Consider the following 17,719-nt stretch of genomic DNA (forward strand, 5'->3'; position numbering starts at 1 on the left):
ATTCCTGAATTCCCATGAGAATCTTCAGAAGATCCTTTCAGAGTCATCTCATATTGCAATAATTTCGCACGAAGATCTTCAAACTTTGGAAGTTCTGGTAAACATAATAAGGTAGTCGTCATAACATGATAGTTTGACCCCAATCCACTCAAGGTTTGTTGTACTTTATCCTTTTCACTGACAAGACACCCAACAACAGCCAGCTGGTCCGTGATGCCTTTCATTTTGTTTAAGTATTCCATAACAGACATGGAATCTTTCTTCAGCATTTGGAACTCTCGCTTAAGATACATAATTCTTGCCTCAGAAATTTGTGAATACGTCCGAACTAACTCATCCCACAGTTCCTTGGCCGAACAATCATCAGGAAGAGCAATGAGGACTTCCTGTGAGAGAGTTGAAGTGATGTAGGCCACTAACGATTGATCCCTCTTCATCCAAGTAACATATGCTGGGTTCTTAAGAAGAACAACAAATTGTTCTCCTTTATCGTCCGCCTTTTCCTGTGAGAGGAATTCCGGAGGCGGTGGAACAGATCCATCCAGATGACCAGAGAGGTCCTGACTCTTTATAAATGGAATGATCTGTCTTTTCCAGGTTAAGAAATTGGATTTATTCAATTTTTCAGAGACTAGCTGCCCGAGAAAGCTTGAGGACAGGCATGACTGTCCATAAGAGGAATCCATGGAAACCTGGTCTGACACTTAGGTATAGATCAGCAGAAATGGGAGCCCACGAAAACACCAGTTTTAGAATCACGAACAATCTTTTTTTTTTTTACAGCCGAGATCTCGGCTGACAGGGCACCCGGCGTGAATACTTCCAGAAAAGGTCGATTCCCAGAAGCCACAAACTTTTCAGAATCACGAACTCAGAGACATATATTTCAAAATCACAAACTCAGAGAAAACAAAAAATTTTACACAGCAGAAATACTTCCAGAAGTCACGAAACAACAAGTTCAGAATCACGAACTCAGAAATATCCTTTTTCAGAATCACGAACTCAGCGTGAATGCTTCTAGAAAGGGTCGATTTCCGAAATATCCTTTTTCAGAATCACGAACTCAACGTGAATGCTTCCAGAAAGGGTCGATTTCCAGAACCCACAAAGCAGCAGTTTCAGAATCACGAACTCGGAGATGTATATTTCAGAATCACGAACTCACCGTGAATATTTCCAGAGAGGATCAATTTAAAATCACGAACTCACCGTGAAGAGGGTCGATATCACGAACTCACCGTGAAGAGGGTCGATATCACGAACTCACCTTGAAAAAGCTTTTGTCTTTTACCGTGAGATCGAGCCACCGAGAAACGAAAACAGTTCTTCAGGCACAGTCTTCACGCTGCTCTGATACCATGAAAGAAAAGAACTTCGAGGAGCTTTCGATCTCACCTTGCCTGTCACTGAGAAAGAGAGAGAGAGGAGAGAGAGAGAGAAGAGAGAGAGGTTTTAGAGAAAGGGGTTCAGTCGATCATCGGCTGACCCTATCGATCTATTTAATGTATTAAGAAAATAAAAACTAGGGTACGAAAATACCCCTTTGAATATGTTAATATACATATACACTAATTGGGTCTGGACCCGATCCAATATATAAATGGATCGGGTCAGACATTTACACCGTGATGACTTATTTTCAATTTGATTCCCAGTTCCAATGACAGAATGAGAGTTTGTAATATGGTGTGATTGTCCATGACTTTCAAACTTGTTTTTATGCATGCTGCTTCTTTTGCATTATGATTTTGTTTATATATGATGATTACCTTTGGGAAATTTGCTGATATGTGTTTGGCTGTTTCATGCATGTATTGGCAATGTTTTTACCAGCCATCCCGGTACTGTCAATGTAAGTGCACTTGTTCTCACAGTTCATAGTTTTTAAATATGTTTGTTATGGACTTTATTTGTTGATTTATTATTATATTTGTGTAGTTTTATTGGTTATTCTGAGGAACAACTGCATTTGTCTGGTGGACATAATTTTTGTTGTCATTCTCTGTGCCTAGTTTACCTACAGCCAATTTTAGCTTAGTTTATGCTTTTTTCATCTTTTCTTTGGTATATTGGGAGGTTCCGAGAGAATACTTGGTTAGGCTTTTAGTTTCTTGTTTGTCACCTATTTTTAACGAGACAAGCTGCCTAGCACGTACTACTTAAGCTACTTTCAGCTTTGCAGATGATGTCTATCAGAGAATGACTTATCTGGATGGATGTTTGGTTAGTTTTGGATACTGTTGAGTTCTAGAATCATGTAGGAGTTAAAGGTGTATATGCATGCATGTGTACATCTATACTACTTAAGCTACTATCATCATTGCAGATTTTATATATCACACAATGGCTTATCTTGCTGGATGTTAAGTTAATTCTCATGGTACCTAATTTTGAATTATTGAAGCATATAGGAGCATAGTCACAGATATTGGTGATATTTTCAAAATGAGACATCTGCACCAAAAAGAAAAAAGTTGGACATAAAGATCAAACACAAGTTTGAGTTTTTAGTAGTTTTCAGTTTTTGTTGGTTTGTGCACAATAAGAGTACTTGTTTGTTCTTTATCAAGATTCTACCTAAATGCAGGAGGTGCACAGTGCACTCCCACCTAGTTGGTGTGTGATATACACGTACATGCATGCTTGTGTGCACACATGCATTCAACCATCTAAAAGATCAGAAAATTGATTAGCTTGCTTGAAGGAGGGGACCTAATGATCTATTTTGACAAGCCTGTTTATGTATCTATGCTTCATTAGCAAACATACATGTGTTTTTATGTACTTGACAAATTAGTGCATTTTTAATAAAATATAACAATAATAAAATGAGTAGACTATAGGAGTTTTTTATTTGGTTTTTCCAATAAAAATAAACATAAATGAGATATGCTCATTTTTAATGATGATACAGTGATAGTCCCTCTATGTGCCAATTGTTTCAATATATCACAATATTGGTGCTCTTATCATTTGGAAAATGTTGTGTATAATTTTGCAATATTTTTAGAGATTTTGCTATATTTGTCATAGAGCACCCAGAATACCCAATTTTCCTTATTCCCATTTCACAAAAAATGGAGAGTGCTTGGCAACCCCGTATTGTTATGCTAATCTCAAAAGTGGCTAACCTATCTCACACAGGTGCGTCAGGGAGGCACCTTTGTCGGGTGCGGCGGGTACCTCCGTGCAACAGGTGTGACGGGTCCAAACCCATCCCACTGACCCCCCCCCCCCCCCCACACACACACACACAATATATATATATATATATATATATATATATATATATATATATATATATAAACTTTTGGGAGGAGGAGGAGAGAAGAAGAGGGGAAGGAGGAGAAAGAGGCGGAGGAGGAGAGAAAAGGAAGAAGAGGGGAAGGAGAGAAAGAGACGAAGGAGGAGAGAAGAAGAGGAGGAAGAGGTGGAGGAGGAAGAGAAGCAAGAAGTGAAACAAGAAGAGGAGAAAGAGGAAGAAGGAGAAGAATGGGCGATGAGAGAGAGAGAGAGAGAGAGAGAGAGAGAGAGAGAGAGAGAGAGAGAGAGAGAGAGAGAGAGAGAGAGGACCCTTTTGACTGCCCCCTCATCTTTTCCCCTCTTTTATACCCAAAGAGTGGTAAGGGTTCCATTTTGATGAGTGTCAAACCCCTTGCACTAATGAGGGAAGGGGATAAGCCCTTGCTCAACCAAAGCCAGGTGACTCCCTCGGGGCAAGTGGTGCGCCATGGGTTTACACTGTTTGGAAGGAAACCATGAGTATGGTAGGCTGAGCCAGCACGGCTAGGTCTCTCATCCCGAGCGTGGTTTCCCCGTCTTTCATGAAAAAAAATCCATGTCTTTAATATATGGATTTGAATTTAAACTCAATCCAAACCCATATTTTATAAAAGATATATACGGGTTTTGGATTTAATTAAATCCAAACACACACACACACACACACACACACACATATATATATATATATATATATATATATATATATATAATGCGTAACCCTGTACCCACATTTTTTGAATTTTCCGTGTCAGACTCTCGAACCCACACCCGTCCCGGAACCCGCACCCTGTACCCATGTGACATAGGGGCTAACAAATGCCTAATTGGGGAACACTTTTTATGTTGAAAGTTTTATGGTGCCTAAGAGTTCAGTCTTTCTTCCTATAGTTGTATATTAGGGTGCCAACTAACATATTGCAAAATAAAAGGATTCCAGAAAAGAAAAAGGTACGTGGAGTGATGGAGCCAACCAAGCCATTGCTCATGTTTGGTTTGTAATTGAGCAGTAAGTTCAAGCTCAAGTTTGGCTCATCTAGTTCCCTGCTTGGTTGTGCTTGAGCTAATTTTTGGTCCTCTGTGAAACATTTTATCAAGCTGGACCTCCTTTGTGAGCTTAGGAGGTTTTATTAGTGTGAGCAATATAGTTTGAGAATCAAATGTACATGCAATTGTCATTTGGTGTGGAGCTATGGCTTACTATTCTAGATGCAATGAAGGATGTTGCATTTCTTTTTCCACTTTCTTCTCATTTGGCCAAATGTGTTCTATAATTAGAGATGTATAACAACTTTTTTTCTCCATTTTTACAGTCTCTCTTATCTTTCTCTCTCCCTGTGCAATGGAGGTTCCTTTAGTGTTTGAATTTCCTGATGCACCTTTAGACATTATAAATGTATTAGCTTGTAGCATTATACATTTGCTACTCATTATTATTGTTACTTGGTATAGTGGCAATATTCTGTCATCTGAATCCATAATACTCCAAGATATTAGACTAGATCGTTTTTGTGATAGGCTATTTTAGTAAATGGAACAGGTACCTTCATCCTATTAGTTATGTACTGTGGTTCTAATAACGATACTAGCTTTGTTTCAATAGTTTGGTACCATGTTTGATTGGTTCTGAATTTATTCATTCTCGATCTCAATTGGCTTTCATCAATCCAGGTTCCTGACGGAACTTCTAACAGAAGATTTGCCTCGACTGTTTGTCCGTCCAAAGAAGATTGTTCTTGATTTTGAGAAGGGAAAAGCAGTTGGTCTTGTTCCAGAGGATTTCAAAACTGGTGAAATGCATGTTGGAAACAAAGATTTTGCTGGTGAACTGTCAGTTACACTAGTTGATGCTCAAAAGCTTCCATATGTTCCAATGGGTACTTGTGATTCTCTTTATGCATTTATGTTGTTTCAGGTGTCCCTTCCAGGTTTTTTTCTTGATGATCCCTGGTCATGTGATTGGTTACGGACTGCAAGATACCATTTAGGCTGATTTTTGCTTTGTATAACTACAACATAGAGCCATAAGGATACATTGCTAAAGTTTATCTTTGTGTAACAACTGCATTTCATTGGTTTTAAGTGTTTATTATCCTTATAATTAAAGTAAATTGTATTAGTTTTCTGCATTTATATTGTTTTGAGTAAACGTTGAAATTAACTAGTTTTGGTAAATTGTCAGGGAAGACAGATCCATATGTTGTTCTGACATTGGGAGATCAAGTGATTCGTAGTAAAAAGAATAGTCAAACCACTGTAATTGGGCCACCAGGTGCTCCAATCTGGAATCAGGTTAACCTTTTCTTCTGTTAAGATATATGTAGCATTTCCTTATATAATTTAATTATCATGTCTATACCTAAGTGCACCTAAGTGTACTTTAGGCATTTCCTCTTCTTTTTGTGTGTTTCCTTATGTATTTTGTTTGAGTTATATTCAAGGTATATTGAGGTATACCTTTTATTTGTTTTAGGTAAGGTATACTCTAGGTATACCTATTAGATTAAGTATACTTAAGGTGTGCTTATAGGCTAGATTAGGAATTTTCGGTCTTCTAATTTTGGTATTGTTTATTTTTTGATTTCCTTTTTTTGTTTTTCTTGTGGGCAGTCCAACTAGTCGTTGGACTAGCATTGGGCTTGACCAGCCATTAGGGTCTAATAAACTAGCTGTTAGACCTCCCTAACGGTTAGTATATTTGGGGCTTATATATATGAGGCATGTGCCCATTTAGGGATTGAGAGAGTGATGGGTGGTTAGGTGTGTGTTTATGAATGATTGTAATGAGGTTACCTTGTGAATTATGTGAATACTTTTTATTAATAAAAATATTTACTTTTTTATTTCTTGTTATTGTTCTTTGCTATGTTTTGTTTTTTGGCTTTAGGAAAATGTATTATGTTAATGCATTTTGATTTTCATTTATTTTAGTGAAATTATTATTGTTATTATTTTCTTTTTGGTGTCTCAGATTCCATGCTGCTTTGTGACATTCTTCGTCCTAATTTTTTGCTTGTGCTTGGGCATATTTTTTTAAATGATCCTACATGAAATTTCAATTTAATTTTTTCCTAACAATAGGTTCTTCTTATCAACTCTTTATACTTGGTGGCAGGATTTCCATATGCTCGTTATCGACCCAAGAAGACAGCGGCTGTATGTCCAAGTGAAAGATTCATTTGGCTTCACAGAATTCACTGTTGGCACAGGGGAGGTAAATTAACTATTTCATACTATGAAATTTTAATTTTTTGGTATTAATACCAACTCTCTGATATTTGTTCTAAAATGTCTGATCTACTTTTTGAGTTAGAATTTATTGTAATGAAACAAGAAGGAATACAATAACAAAGACACTAAGGGCATACAAGAATAAAAAACAAAGTGCTCAAGCACAAGTCCACCAAGGGACAATACACAAGCCACTCAATGGCAAATAAAAAAGCACAAAATACACAATAGCCACCAATAGGCATGCACAACAGAGCACAACACTTAAAAATTAGTTATTTTATTAACTAACTATGCTAGAGAGAAGCATAGCAAACACAAGGTAGAGGTTCCCTTTAAATAGGCCAAGATCCACTTTGAATGGGCTAGTCAACTAGCGGTTGGGCGACCTCAATGACTATATTACAAAATAACAAAATAAAAAAATAATAAAAAAGGGAAAAGGTGCCCCTAATGGGCCCACCACCTATTACACATAGTAAATGACTAAAATGCCCTTAATGGGCATTACCTATTACAAATACAAAACAGTATATATATATGTATGTATGTGTGTGTGTATATATGTATACAATACATGTATATATGTACACATATATCAATACAACTTAACACTCCTCAAACTTATGCTGTGATAATCGAAAGTTTGCCAAAAAGAGAAATAAAATGAGGCGAAGGTAAGGCCTTAGAAAAAAGTCTGCCATTTGACATTCGAAAGTCACATAGGGCAACTCAATTGTTCATCTCAAATACTTTTCTCTTGTAATATCTCGTAAAAATCGTGGGTTTTTAAAATTTTATAAATGTTATTTTTACCTAAATAATTATATTTTTCACTGTTTGGGTTAAAATAATATATATTATATATAATAGGGGCTGATGCAAGCTTTGTATCCCGATATGGATCGTGGACTCATTGGTTGAGATCCATGGTCCATCTATTTCAAGATAAATAAGTAATTATAATGATAATAATAATAACTATAATATTAAAATAAGATATATATTATATATATTTTTAGAGTTTTGGATAGGAAGGGACGTTCCTTAATGAAATAGAAGTCTTTCTATTTGAGAAGGACGTCTCCTCCTTAGAGGACTCTTATCTTTATTTAAGAGGGGCGTGAGGTCCTCTCTCTCTCAAAAATTGATTTTGAGGGAGAGGGCAGCACAAGAGAGAGAGAGGGCTGCGATAGAGTAACGAGAGGGAGAGAGAGAGGGCAGCGTGTTGGCCTGCACTTTCTTTGGATCTTCGTCATATCCTTCTTCTTCACCTTCTTCGCAGTTCTGTCCATTGCAAAGGTACAGGTCTTTCCTCTTGAGATCTGATAGGCAGGGTTTAACTTAATTGTATCAAGCATGAGTTTGAGAAAAGAATTAAATCGGTGTATTTATGCACAGATTTTTGATTTCTTTTAAACATTGGCTGCTTCTGCTGATTCGAATATCAATTTTATGATTTGGGTTTTGATGGGCCTAAAAAAATCTAAGCTCTTGTAAGAATCATACAAAGGAAATTGTTGTGATTATTTCTGTTTAGATTAAAATGGGCTTATACCTGAATCTGCGTTTTTCAAAATTGGGTTTAGTCCATTTGTTTCAACTGGTTTTTGGTTGGAGTTTTAGATATTTTTCATGAGAGTTTTAAAGTCATAAACAAAAACTTGTTTGATATTGGGTTCACGACCTATGTAGCTTGATTTAAAATTCTGTTTGATCGATTTTTATATTAAGTTTTGAATTTATTAAACTGAGTTAGTAGACAGTCAAGATTGATGAGATTTTTGGGGTTCACACACCTCAATAGACTATTTACCTTGCATAATATTTCATGTATGCTGTTGTGCGAACATGCAGATTTTGTTGCGTGGCCAAATTGACGTGTTAACATGATCTGATTGGTGATTTACTTGCATGGTCTAGGTTAATTTAAGGTTTGGACCTTAGCCCTACATTTCTTCTGGGATTTGAGATTATGAATTTCTTCCTTTAACATGTATAAATCTTTATTGAGGATGCCTATATAATTCTTGTTTTGCTGTTCACGCATGCATGGGTTTATGCTAGGTTGATGGATCAACATCCGAACATGGGTCTTTCATCATATTTGTCAAGCTTTAGATCCTTGTTCACACCTTGTATTTAAACTGGGCTTTGAATTCATTAATATGAGCAGATTTTTTTTAACAATCGCTAAATCTGGAATTTTGTTAGAATTGAACAAACCTGAATTTTTAGTAAGTTTGAGTTGAAATTTAAGTTATAAAACCTGATTTGTGGATTTTAACTAAATCTAAGTTTGTCTAAACGAATTAAATCTGCAGTTTGAAGAAAAAAGAACCTGAGTTTCATGTAAATGTGATTTGACTTGAAGTTTAACATGTGAATCTGAACCTATTAGTGTGCATTGAAATCTGGAATTAGTGAAGAAATAAAACCCTTATTTTATGACGAATCCAAAACTGTTTTTGCTAGAATTTAATCACCTAAGATGCAAATTATGTGTTCAAAATCTGTTTTTTTTTTTTTATGGTTCACGCACCTCAATAGACTGTTTATCTTGCATAATATTTCATGTATGCTGTTGTGCGAACATGCAGATTTTGTTGTGTGGCCAAATTGACGTGTTAACATGATCTGATTGGTGATTTACTTGCATGGTCTAGGTTAATTTAAAGTTTGGATCTTAGCCTTGCGTTTCTTCTTGGATTTTAGATTATGAATTTCTTCCTTTAACATGTATAAATCTTTATTGATGATGCCTATATAGTTCTTGTTTTGCTGTTCATGCATGCATGGGTTTATGCTAGGTTGATGGATCAACATCCGAACATGGGTCTTTCATCATATTTGTCAAGCTTTAGATCCTTGTTCTTACTTTGTTTTAAAGCATGCTTATATTGTATTTAAATTGGGCTTTGAATTCATTAATATGAGAAGATTTTTTTTAACACGCTAAATCTGGAATTTTGCTAGAATTGAACAAACCAGAATTTTTAGTAAGTCTGAGTTGAAACTTAAGTTGTAAAACCTGATTTGTGGATTTTAACTAAATCTAAGTTTGTCTAAACGAATTAAATCTGCAGTTTGAAGAAAACATGTAACGCCCCAAAATTTTACCCAAAATTTTCTTTTTAAATATTGACAGCGAAGGACGATTTAATATTGAGTCCGGTTTTGAAAATTTAGAGCGAGCCATAGGGGTGAAATAAGGCAAAGCTATTATCAAAGTGAAAACCAAAATATTATTTACATCATTTTTGACAAAATGTACAAATAATTCAAAACTTGGGAATACAAAATATTATGAACAAAAGTCCCAAGTTGGTCCCTAGATCCTTCAAAGAATATTAGTTTCTCGATGTCGCTCTTGCCCCCGCTGCATTCATTGACCTTTACTTAAACAAAACCCATTAAAGGGTCAGACTTCAGAGAGTCTGTTAAGTCTGTACCAATTTCGGTAATTCAGAATATTAAATATATTCAGTCAATTCAGATAAAACATTTTTACTTGAAAGTAAGACAGAATACAAAACAAAACTGTTTGCATAATTAGGAAATAATTTCATTTCAAACCGTGTTTAAAAATGCTCTTTGTTTCGATAATTAACTATCCACTCTGGTACGTGGGGGAAGACCATCACAGACAACCGAGACATTCCGGGGGTGTATTATTCTCAGATGTTTTAATCCCGGGTACCTGACTGTAGCAGACCTAAAGCGAGCGATATGTGACTGGGAGAATCACCGCTAAGACAGAACAGAAAGTAAGATGCATTCTGGATTACTGTAGTAGTTGGGAATCTATCACCTAGGACACATGGATAGCCCCGATCTCCGTAGACCTAGGAGGGAGTGGAGACCACTGGGATGACTCGCTTTAGAAAATCAGAACAAAATCACTTGAGGTTGTAACATCTACCTTCTCCAAGGTAGAGATCAGAACATAATGGGTCAAGAGGGTTATTTTTATTACAAGAATTATTTTAAGTGCCTTATACTGTGTAGGCCAGAATGGGGGTTCAGTAATCCAAGTACCTTTTTTTTCAGGTAATAACCCGACCCAATCAGTACTTGCTCTGTATATACTAGGATTTCGCCAATATGGCGGATTAATATCTTAAGTTTTGTGTGTAGGCATGTTTTATTTAGCAAATATTGCTTTGTTTTGCACTTTGAGAGTTAATTTATTTCAAACTCGTATACGAGCCAATCCAAGAACGAAAGTATGCCCTACACACTACTGTGTATCAGAAATGTCAACCTTGGTCTCTTTTGGGCCGCAACCATTTTCTTTTCCTTTTTACTTGGAGGGGACTATTCTATTGTTGGTAGGGTTCCCTGAACCAAGAGTTTTTTATGCTATGCATGCATGCTTCAAATATTTTATCTTCGCAAAGCAGAATATAATCGAAAAATGTTATTTTATTCAAAAAATATGCATGCTTCTTTATTTTATTCAAAGGATGATGCGTACTAAGAAATACTATTTTATTTAAAAAACAATGCATATGCTTATATTATTTTATTTGAGATATAATCCTTTTTCCTTAAAGTATGGGATGTATAAAAACTATTATTTTATTTGAAGTACGATTATTTTATTCCAAGTAGTATACTTACCAAAATTTGTTATTTTATTTGAAATATATTTGTTTTATTCGAAGCATGTATTGCGAGCGTACGAGCTTCGATTTCGATGAAATCACTTGCGTTCTTTTTAGAATTTCGATGCGGTCGCAACCGTGTATTCAAAAAACACAAAATAGGTTGCCAAAAATATTCATTACCTTAGATATTTATATTTAAACAAAAATCTCTGAAAAATTATCAGGTATTGCATCCTTCCCCTATAAGAAAAAGTTTCGTCCTCGAAATTTGTTATACAAGTCTTAGGCGAATAGTTCAGGGTATTTTCCCCATATACTGGATTCAGGCTCTCAAGTACATTCCTCTATTCTGTGATGTTGCCACTTTACTTTCACCAGTGGAATGGTTTTTGTCCTCAAGACTTGATCCCTTCGATCAATGATTTCTACTGTTTTTTCTTTAACAGTCATATCCTCTCGGACTTCGATGTCTTCGTGCTGAATGATGTGTGACGAATCATGCACGTATTTTCTTAACATCGAGACATGAAAAACATTGTGAATTTGTGCGTACTAGAGAGTTAGTGCCAACCGATAGGCAATTTCGCCAACTCGCTCAATAATTTCAAATGGGCCAACAAATCTGGGTCTCAACTTTTCTTTCTTTCCAAAATGAAACACTCTTAATACAAAAACTATATCTCCGACAGTGAATGCGAGTTCCCTACGCCTTTGATCAACGTAGTTCTTTTGTCAGCTTTGGGCAGTTTGCAGTCTATCACGAATTATTTTTACTTGTTGAGCATAGTGCTTCAGAACCACAAGCGAATCTGTAGTACGTTCTCCAACTTCGTCTCAATGAATTGGTGATCGACAGGGTCTATCATACAATGCTTCATATGGAGCCATCCCAATACTAGCGTGAAAACTATTGTATGCGAATTCAACAAGAACTATGAGTGCATCCCAATCTCCTTTCCATTCCAAAACACAAGCTCTTAACATATCTTCAAGAGTCTGTATAGTGTGCTTAGATTGATCGTCGGTCTGAGAATGAAAGGTTGTACTAAACTTCAATTTTGTCCCTAAAGCTTGCCGAAGATAGCCCCAAAACCGAGATGTGAATCTTGGGTCACGATAAAAAATGATCGAGATTGGAACCCCATGGAGTCTGACAATCTGCCGGACATAAAGATTGACCAAATTTTCTAGTGATTGCTTGATCTGAATAGGAAAAAAATGAGCAAACTTGGTCAAACGATCGACGATCACCCATATTGCATCGTGCTTTCTTCGAGTTCTGGGTAATCCTACTATAAAATCCATAGTAATGTCTTTCCATTTTCACTGTGGTATTTTTATCTTTTGCATCATTCCGCCAGGTCGTTGATGCTCTATTTTTATTTGCTGGTAAGTCAAACATTTTGAGACACAATTGGTTATGTCACTCTTTATACCGTTCCACCAATAATTCCGTTGCAAATCTTTGGACATTTTAATACCTCCTGGGTGGATGGTATATCTACACTTATGAGCTTCTTCCAAAATTTCATTCCTTAATACAATGTCAGATGAGACCCAAATTCTATTTCTCATCCAAGACAATTATACCCCTATCGGGTATTTATACATATATATATATATTTAGATAGATACATATGCATATCTATATATATGCATATGTATCTCTCTCTCTATATATAAATATATACAAAAGAGGTAATTACATATTACAATTTAACACCCCCCTCAAACTTAGGGTGAGATAATCGAAAGTTTGCCAAGAAGGAAGTTGAATCTAGGAGAATAGAGTGCCTTGGTGAAGAAGTCTGCCAGTTGATATTCTGACGTTACATAAGGAAGATCTATAACTTTTCTTAGATATTCTTCACGAACATAGTGGCAATCCATCTCAATATGCTTCGTGCGCTCATGAAATATGTGATTTTTGGCAATGTAGATTGTGCTTTTATTATCACAACATAACTTTGTGGGCCCTTGAACTCGTATATTCATATCTTCCAGCAATCTTCGAATCTAAACAATTTTCATGGTAGTGGTTGCCATGACTCGATATTCAGCTTCGGTGGATGAGAGAGATACTTTATGTTGTTTCTTGCATCTCCAAGAAACTAAGAATTCCCCTAAAAAAATGCAAAAACCAGTGGTGGAGTGACGGTTATTTGGGTCGCCTCCCCAATCAGAGTCAATATAAACAATTAAATTTAATTAAGAAGAAGAAGATAGACATACCCCTTGTTTATGGTTCCCTTTATGTATCTGAGAATTTGGAGAATGACGCTCATATGTACTGTAGTTGGAGCATGCTGAAACTGACTAGCAACATGCACTGCATGAGAGATATCAAGTTTGATAATGCTGAGACATGTTAGTGATCCAACCAGTTGCCTGTAAGGAGTGGGATCTTTCGGAGGAATCCCATCATCAATCTTCATTTTTGATCCTACTATTTCAGGAGTTTCACAAACCATGCCATCGGCAATTCCTGATCTGTCAATAATTTCACAAGCAAGTTTAGTTTGAGATAAAAAATAACATCTGTGAGAATAGGCAACCTCAATACCCAAAAAATATGTTAGAAAACCTAAGTCTGACATTTAAAATTTTGTGGTTAATGTAGATTTAATGCTCTTGATTCCTTTGACATCATCACCTGTTATTAACATGTCATCAACATATAATAATAATATTATAATTCCTGCATCAGATTTCTTAACAAACAAAGCAATGTGAAAATCCATTTTTTAACATTACATTGTTAAATCTGTCGTACCAAGCCTTGAAAGCTTGCTTTAAACCATAAAGAGCTTTTCGTAACCGAAGAACCTTTTCTTTAGGAATTTTCATACCTGGTGGAGCATCTATATAGACTTCTTCATTAAGATCTCCATTTAAAAAGGCATTTTTGATATCTATTTAAAAAATATTTCATTTCTTAATTGAGGCAATGGTGATGAGACACCTAACAGTGACCATGCGTGCTACAAGAGCAACTGTCTCATCGTAGTCAATTTCATATTCTTGACTATATCCTTTTGCTACTAAGCGAGCTTTATATATTTCAAGAGATCCATCACTCTTGGTTTTGACTTTAAAAATTCATCTGCATCCTATGGTTTTCTTTCCATTAGAGAGATTTTGGAATTCCCATGTGTTGGCTTTCCTAAGAGCTCTAAGTTCGTTTTCCATAGCTTCTTTCCATTCAACATATTTTTTGGCTTCATCAAAGTTTCTAGGTTCGAAATATAAGTGAATGACACTAAGACAAACTCTATATTCAGGAGAGAATGAATCGAAGGATACAAATCTAGAGGAAACTTTTCTAGTTCTTTCAGTTCTTATAGGATTTGTATCAAAAGAGGAGGTAGATTCCTCAAGTTCACTATATTATTCAATTGCACTTCTAAAAGTGCCTTTATTTCTATGTGTATAAGTGATAGGATTATTAGATCTTCCTCTTTCTTGATGATGGTTGGTAGATGGATTGGAATCATTGTCGTTTTCATCCATTTCATGATCACTAGTATCATTACATGATAATTCATCATCACTAATATCATCATTTCTAGATAATAGGTCAAATAAAAAAGAATAGTCGACATTATTTTCATGTGATTCACATTTTTCGAAACCACTATCATTTTCCAAAAAGGTTACATTCCTTGAGACATATAGTTTGTCATTTGAAACATCATAACATTGAAACCCTTTTTGTGTTTCGGAATATCCAAGAAATGCGCATGAAATGACTTTTGATGAGAGTTTATCATTTTTGTCCGTAAATACAAAACATTTGCATCAAAAAATTCTTAACCTATTATAGTCATGTTCTTTTTTATATAATTTTTTAAAAGGAAAAATTTTGTTTAGATTTTTTGATGGAAGACGATTAATAAGATAAACGGATGCAAGAGCCGCCTCGGCCCAAAATCTTTTTTAAATATTTTGAGATATGAGTAGGGTTCTAGTGGTTTCAATGATATGCCTATGCTTTCTTTCTGCCAACCCATTTTGTTGAGGGGTCTTAGGACATGATTTTTGGTGTACAATACCGTAGCTTTCAAGGTAACTCTTAAATTCATTGAAGAGATATTCACCTCCAGAGTCGGTCCTAAATATTTTTAGGTTCTCACTAAATTGATTCTTAATCATCATATGATATGATTTAAAACACGAAAATACTTCATCTTTGTGTTTAAGGAAGTATATCCAACAATATTGAGAGTAATCATCCACAAAGATTAAATAATATGCAAACCCTCCTTTTGATATAATAGGTGTCGGTCCCCAAACATCCGAATGAACAATTTCAAAAGGTTTAGTGGTAAACATAAATCTTTGTTCAAAAGACACAGTTTTCATTTTTCCAAGAATACAATCATTACAAGAGAACGAACTTTTACAAAGATTTTTGACAAAATGTAAATAGGATAACTTGATGATGTTTGGATGACCAAGTCTTTTGTGCCAAACATTTATATCTTTATGTTATGCAACGTTACAAAATGTAATTTTTGGTATTTGGAGAGAGTCCACATAATATAAATCTCCTTTCCTAGAGCCTTCCCCAATCAACTTCCCGGACCAACGATCCTGTATTAAGTATTTATCAGATGAGGATTTTATATCACATCCATGGTCGGAGAGTTGTGAAACAAAAAGTAAATTTAAATTCAATTTTAGTATAAATCTAATTTTGGGAATAAATAATTTGTGTTTTGCAAAGTTTCTAATGCCTTTAATTTCAAGAGAAGTGTCATCTGCGGTTGAAATAAAAGGTGATGTATTTTCTTGGATATTCGGAAAGAGATAAAGCATTTGGAGACATGTGAAATGATGCACCCGAGTCTAAGAGCCAAGAGGTTTTACTTGGAGGAGAAAAAGTAGACACGTCGGCTTCGAAAATGGCTCCCTTGAGAAGAGATTGAAGTGCCTCCATAATTTGATTTAGAGAGAGCTCCATTTGTGGAAGTAGATGAACTTTCTTCTTTTTGCGGTTGGACGAGAAGTGTGCACAAAGGCACAAGGAAAACACTTACAAGTGCACAAAGGCACAAATACACATGCACAAAGGCATAAAAAATACTTCTTTATTGAAACACCAAAGAAAGCTTTTCTAAAAGCTTAAAACAAGTAAAGGGGGGTGATCCCTATATATACAATGAAGGAGTCATGGGGGGGGGGGGGGCTCCAACGTATATGTTGTGGGCCCCCTCATGGCTAATATGAAAAAGAAATAAAAAAATAAAAAAATAAAAATAAAAATAAAAATAAAGAAACAAATTACAAACATATTCTCAAAAGAGAATGTGTAAAAAGACAATTATACCCCTATTGGGTATTTATATATATATATATTTAGATAGATACATATGCATATCTATATATATGCATCTCTCTCTCTATATATATATATAAATATGTACAAAAGAGGTAATTACATATTACAATTTAACAGTTACTACCGTCGTTCTTGAGATGAAAAGAGGTTTCATCCTTCGACAGAGCCCTTGCTCTCAACTTTTCATATTGAGGATCGTTGATTTGCTCTGCGGCTATCCTAGTAAGGATCTCTGGTTGCACGGTTAGATTGGACACATGAATTTTTCCTTGATTTGCCATGAATAGTTTTCATTCGATGAGATCTTTTATAAGTTTTCAACTTTTTCCTACAAGACTTGCCAAGGAACTTCTACTTTTAGCATTTGCGATGATATTTGCCTTTCTCGGGTGGTAGGAAAGGGTAAACTCATAATCCTTGATATACTTCAACTAGCGTTGTTGCCTCATGTTTAATTCATTTTGTAAAAATAGATATTTGAGGATTTTATGATCACTATAGATTTCAAATTTCTCTTCATATAAGTAATGCCGCCAGACTTTTAGGGCAAAAACTACCGTTGCAAGCTCTAGATCGTGGGTTGGATAATTTTTCTCGTGAATTTTCGGTTAGTCAACAAATCCACCCTGTTCCGAGGGTAAGATTAATATTGGGACGATGGTAAGTTTCTTTTTCAGGGTTTGAAAACTTTTTTCATATTTATTATCCCATTCAAACTTGACCCCTTTTCTTAATAACTTGGTCATTGGTGATGCAATACGAGAAAAATCTTGAATAAACTTTCTATAATATCCAGTAAGACCAAGAAAACTTCGAATGTCTGAAACATTCTTTGGTTGCTTCCATTCTACAAGTGCTTCCACCTATTATGATACCAAAATTTACTTAAAGATCTAATTTAAAAGTTTGCATCAGGAATCTAAATCTATGATTTATAAATGAGATTATTACCTTGGCGGGATCCACGGATACTCCGTCCTTTGATATTATGTAATCCAAGAACATGACTTAAGCCAAAATTCACACTTCAAGAATTTAGCATAAAGTCGTTCCTCTCTCAGAATTCCTAGAACAATCTTCAAGTGCTCGCGGTGTTGCTCCATACTTTCTGAGTATATCAAAATATCATCTATGAAGATGATCACAAAAGAGTCTACAAAAGGTCGGAATATTAAGTCACTTGTGCGTTTGTGTGTCCAAAAGGCATAACTATGAACTCATAATGTCCGTACCTTATCCGAAAGGTTGTTTT

At 35.4% G+C, this 17,719-nt stretch overlaps 1 protein-coding gene across 1 annotated transcript in view; it reads left to right on the top strand.

The window, feature by feature from the left end:
* Positions 1-17,719, top strand: part of LOC149835643 (synaptotagmin-2-like) — a 63,614-nt gene that overhangs the window by 14,389 nt on the left and 31,506 nt on the right. Inside the window, exons 3-6 of the mRNA XM_090008652.1 lie at positions 1,837-1,855; positions 4,957-5,162; positions 5,468-5,577; positions 6,401-6,499. Coding sequence (XP_089864778.1) covers positions 1,837-1,855; positions 4,957-5,162; positions 5,468-5,577; positions 6,401-6,499 — 434 coding nt within the window. The remainder of the gene's footprint in view (positions 1-1,836; positions 1,856-4,956; positions 5,163-5,467; positions 5,578-6,400; positions 6,500-17,719) is intronic.

Source organism: Nuphar pumila, chromosome 6 (genome assembly GCF_984573655.1).
Source record: "Nuphar pumila chromosome 6, dmNupPumi1.hap1.1, whole genome shotgun sequence".
Classification (NCBI taxonomy): Eukaryota; Viridiplantae; Streptophyta; class Magnoliopsida; order Nymphaeales; family Nymphaeaceae; genus Nuphar; species Nuphar pumila.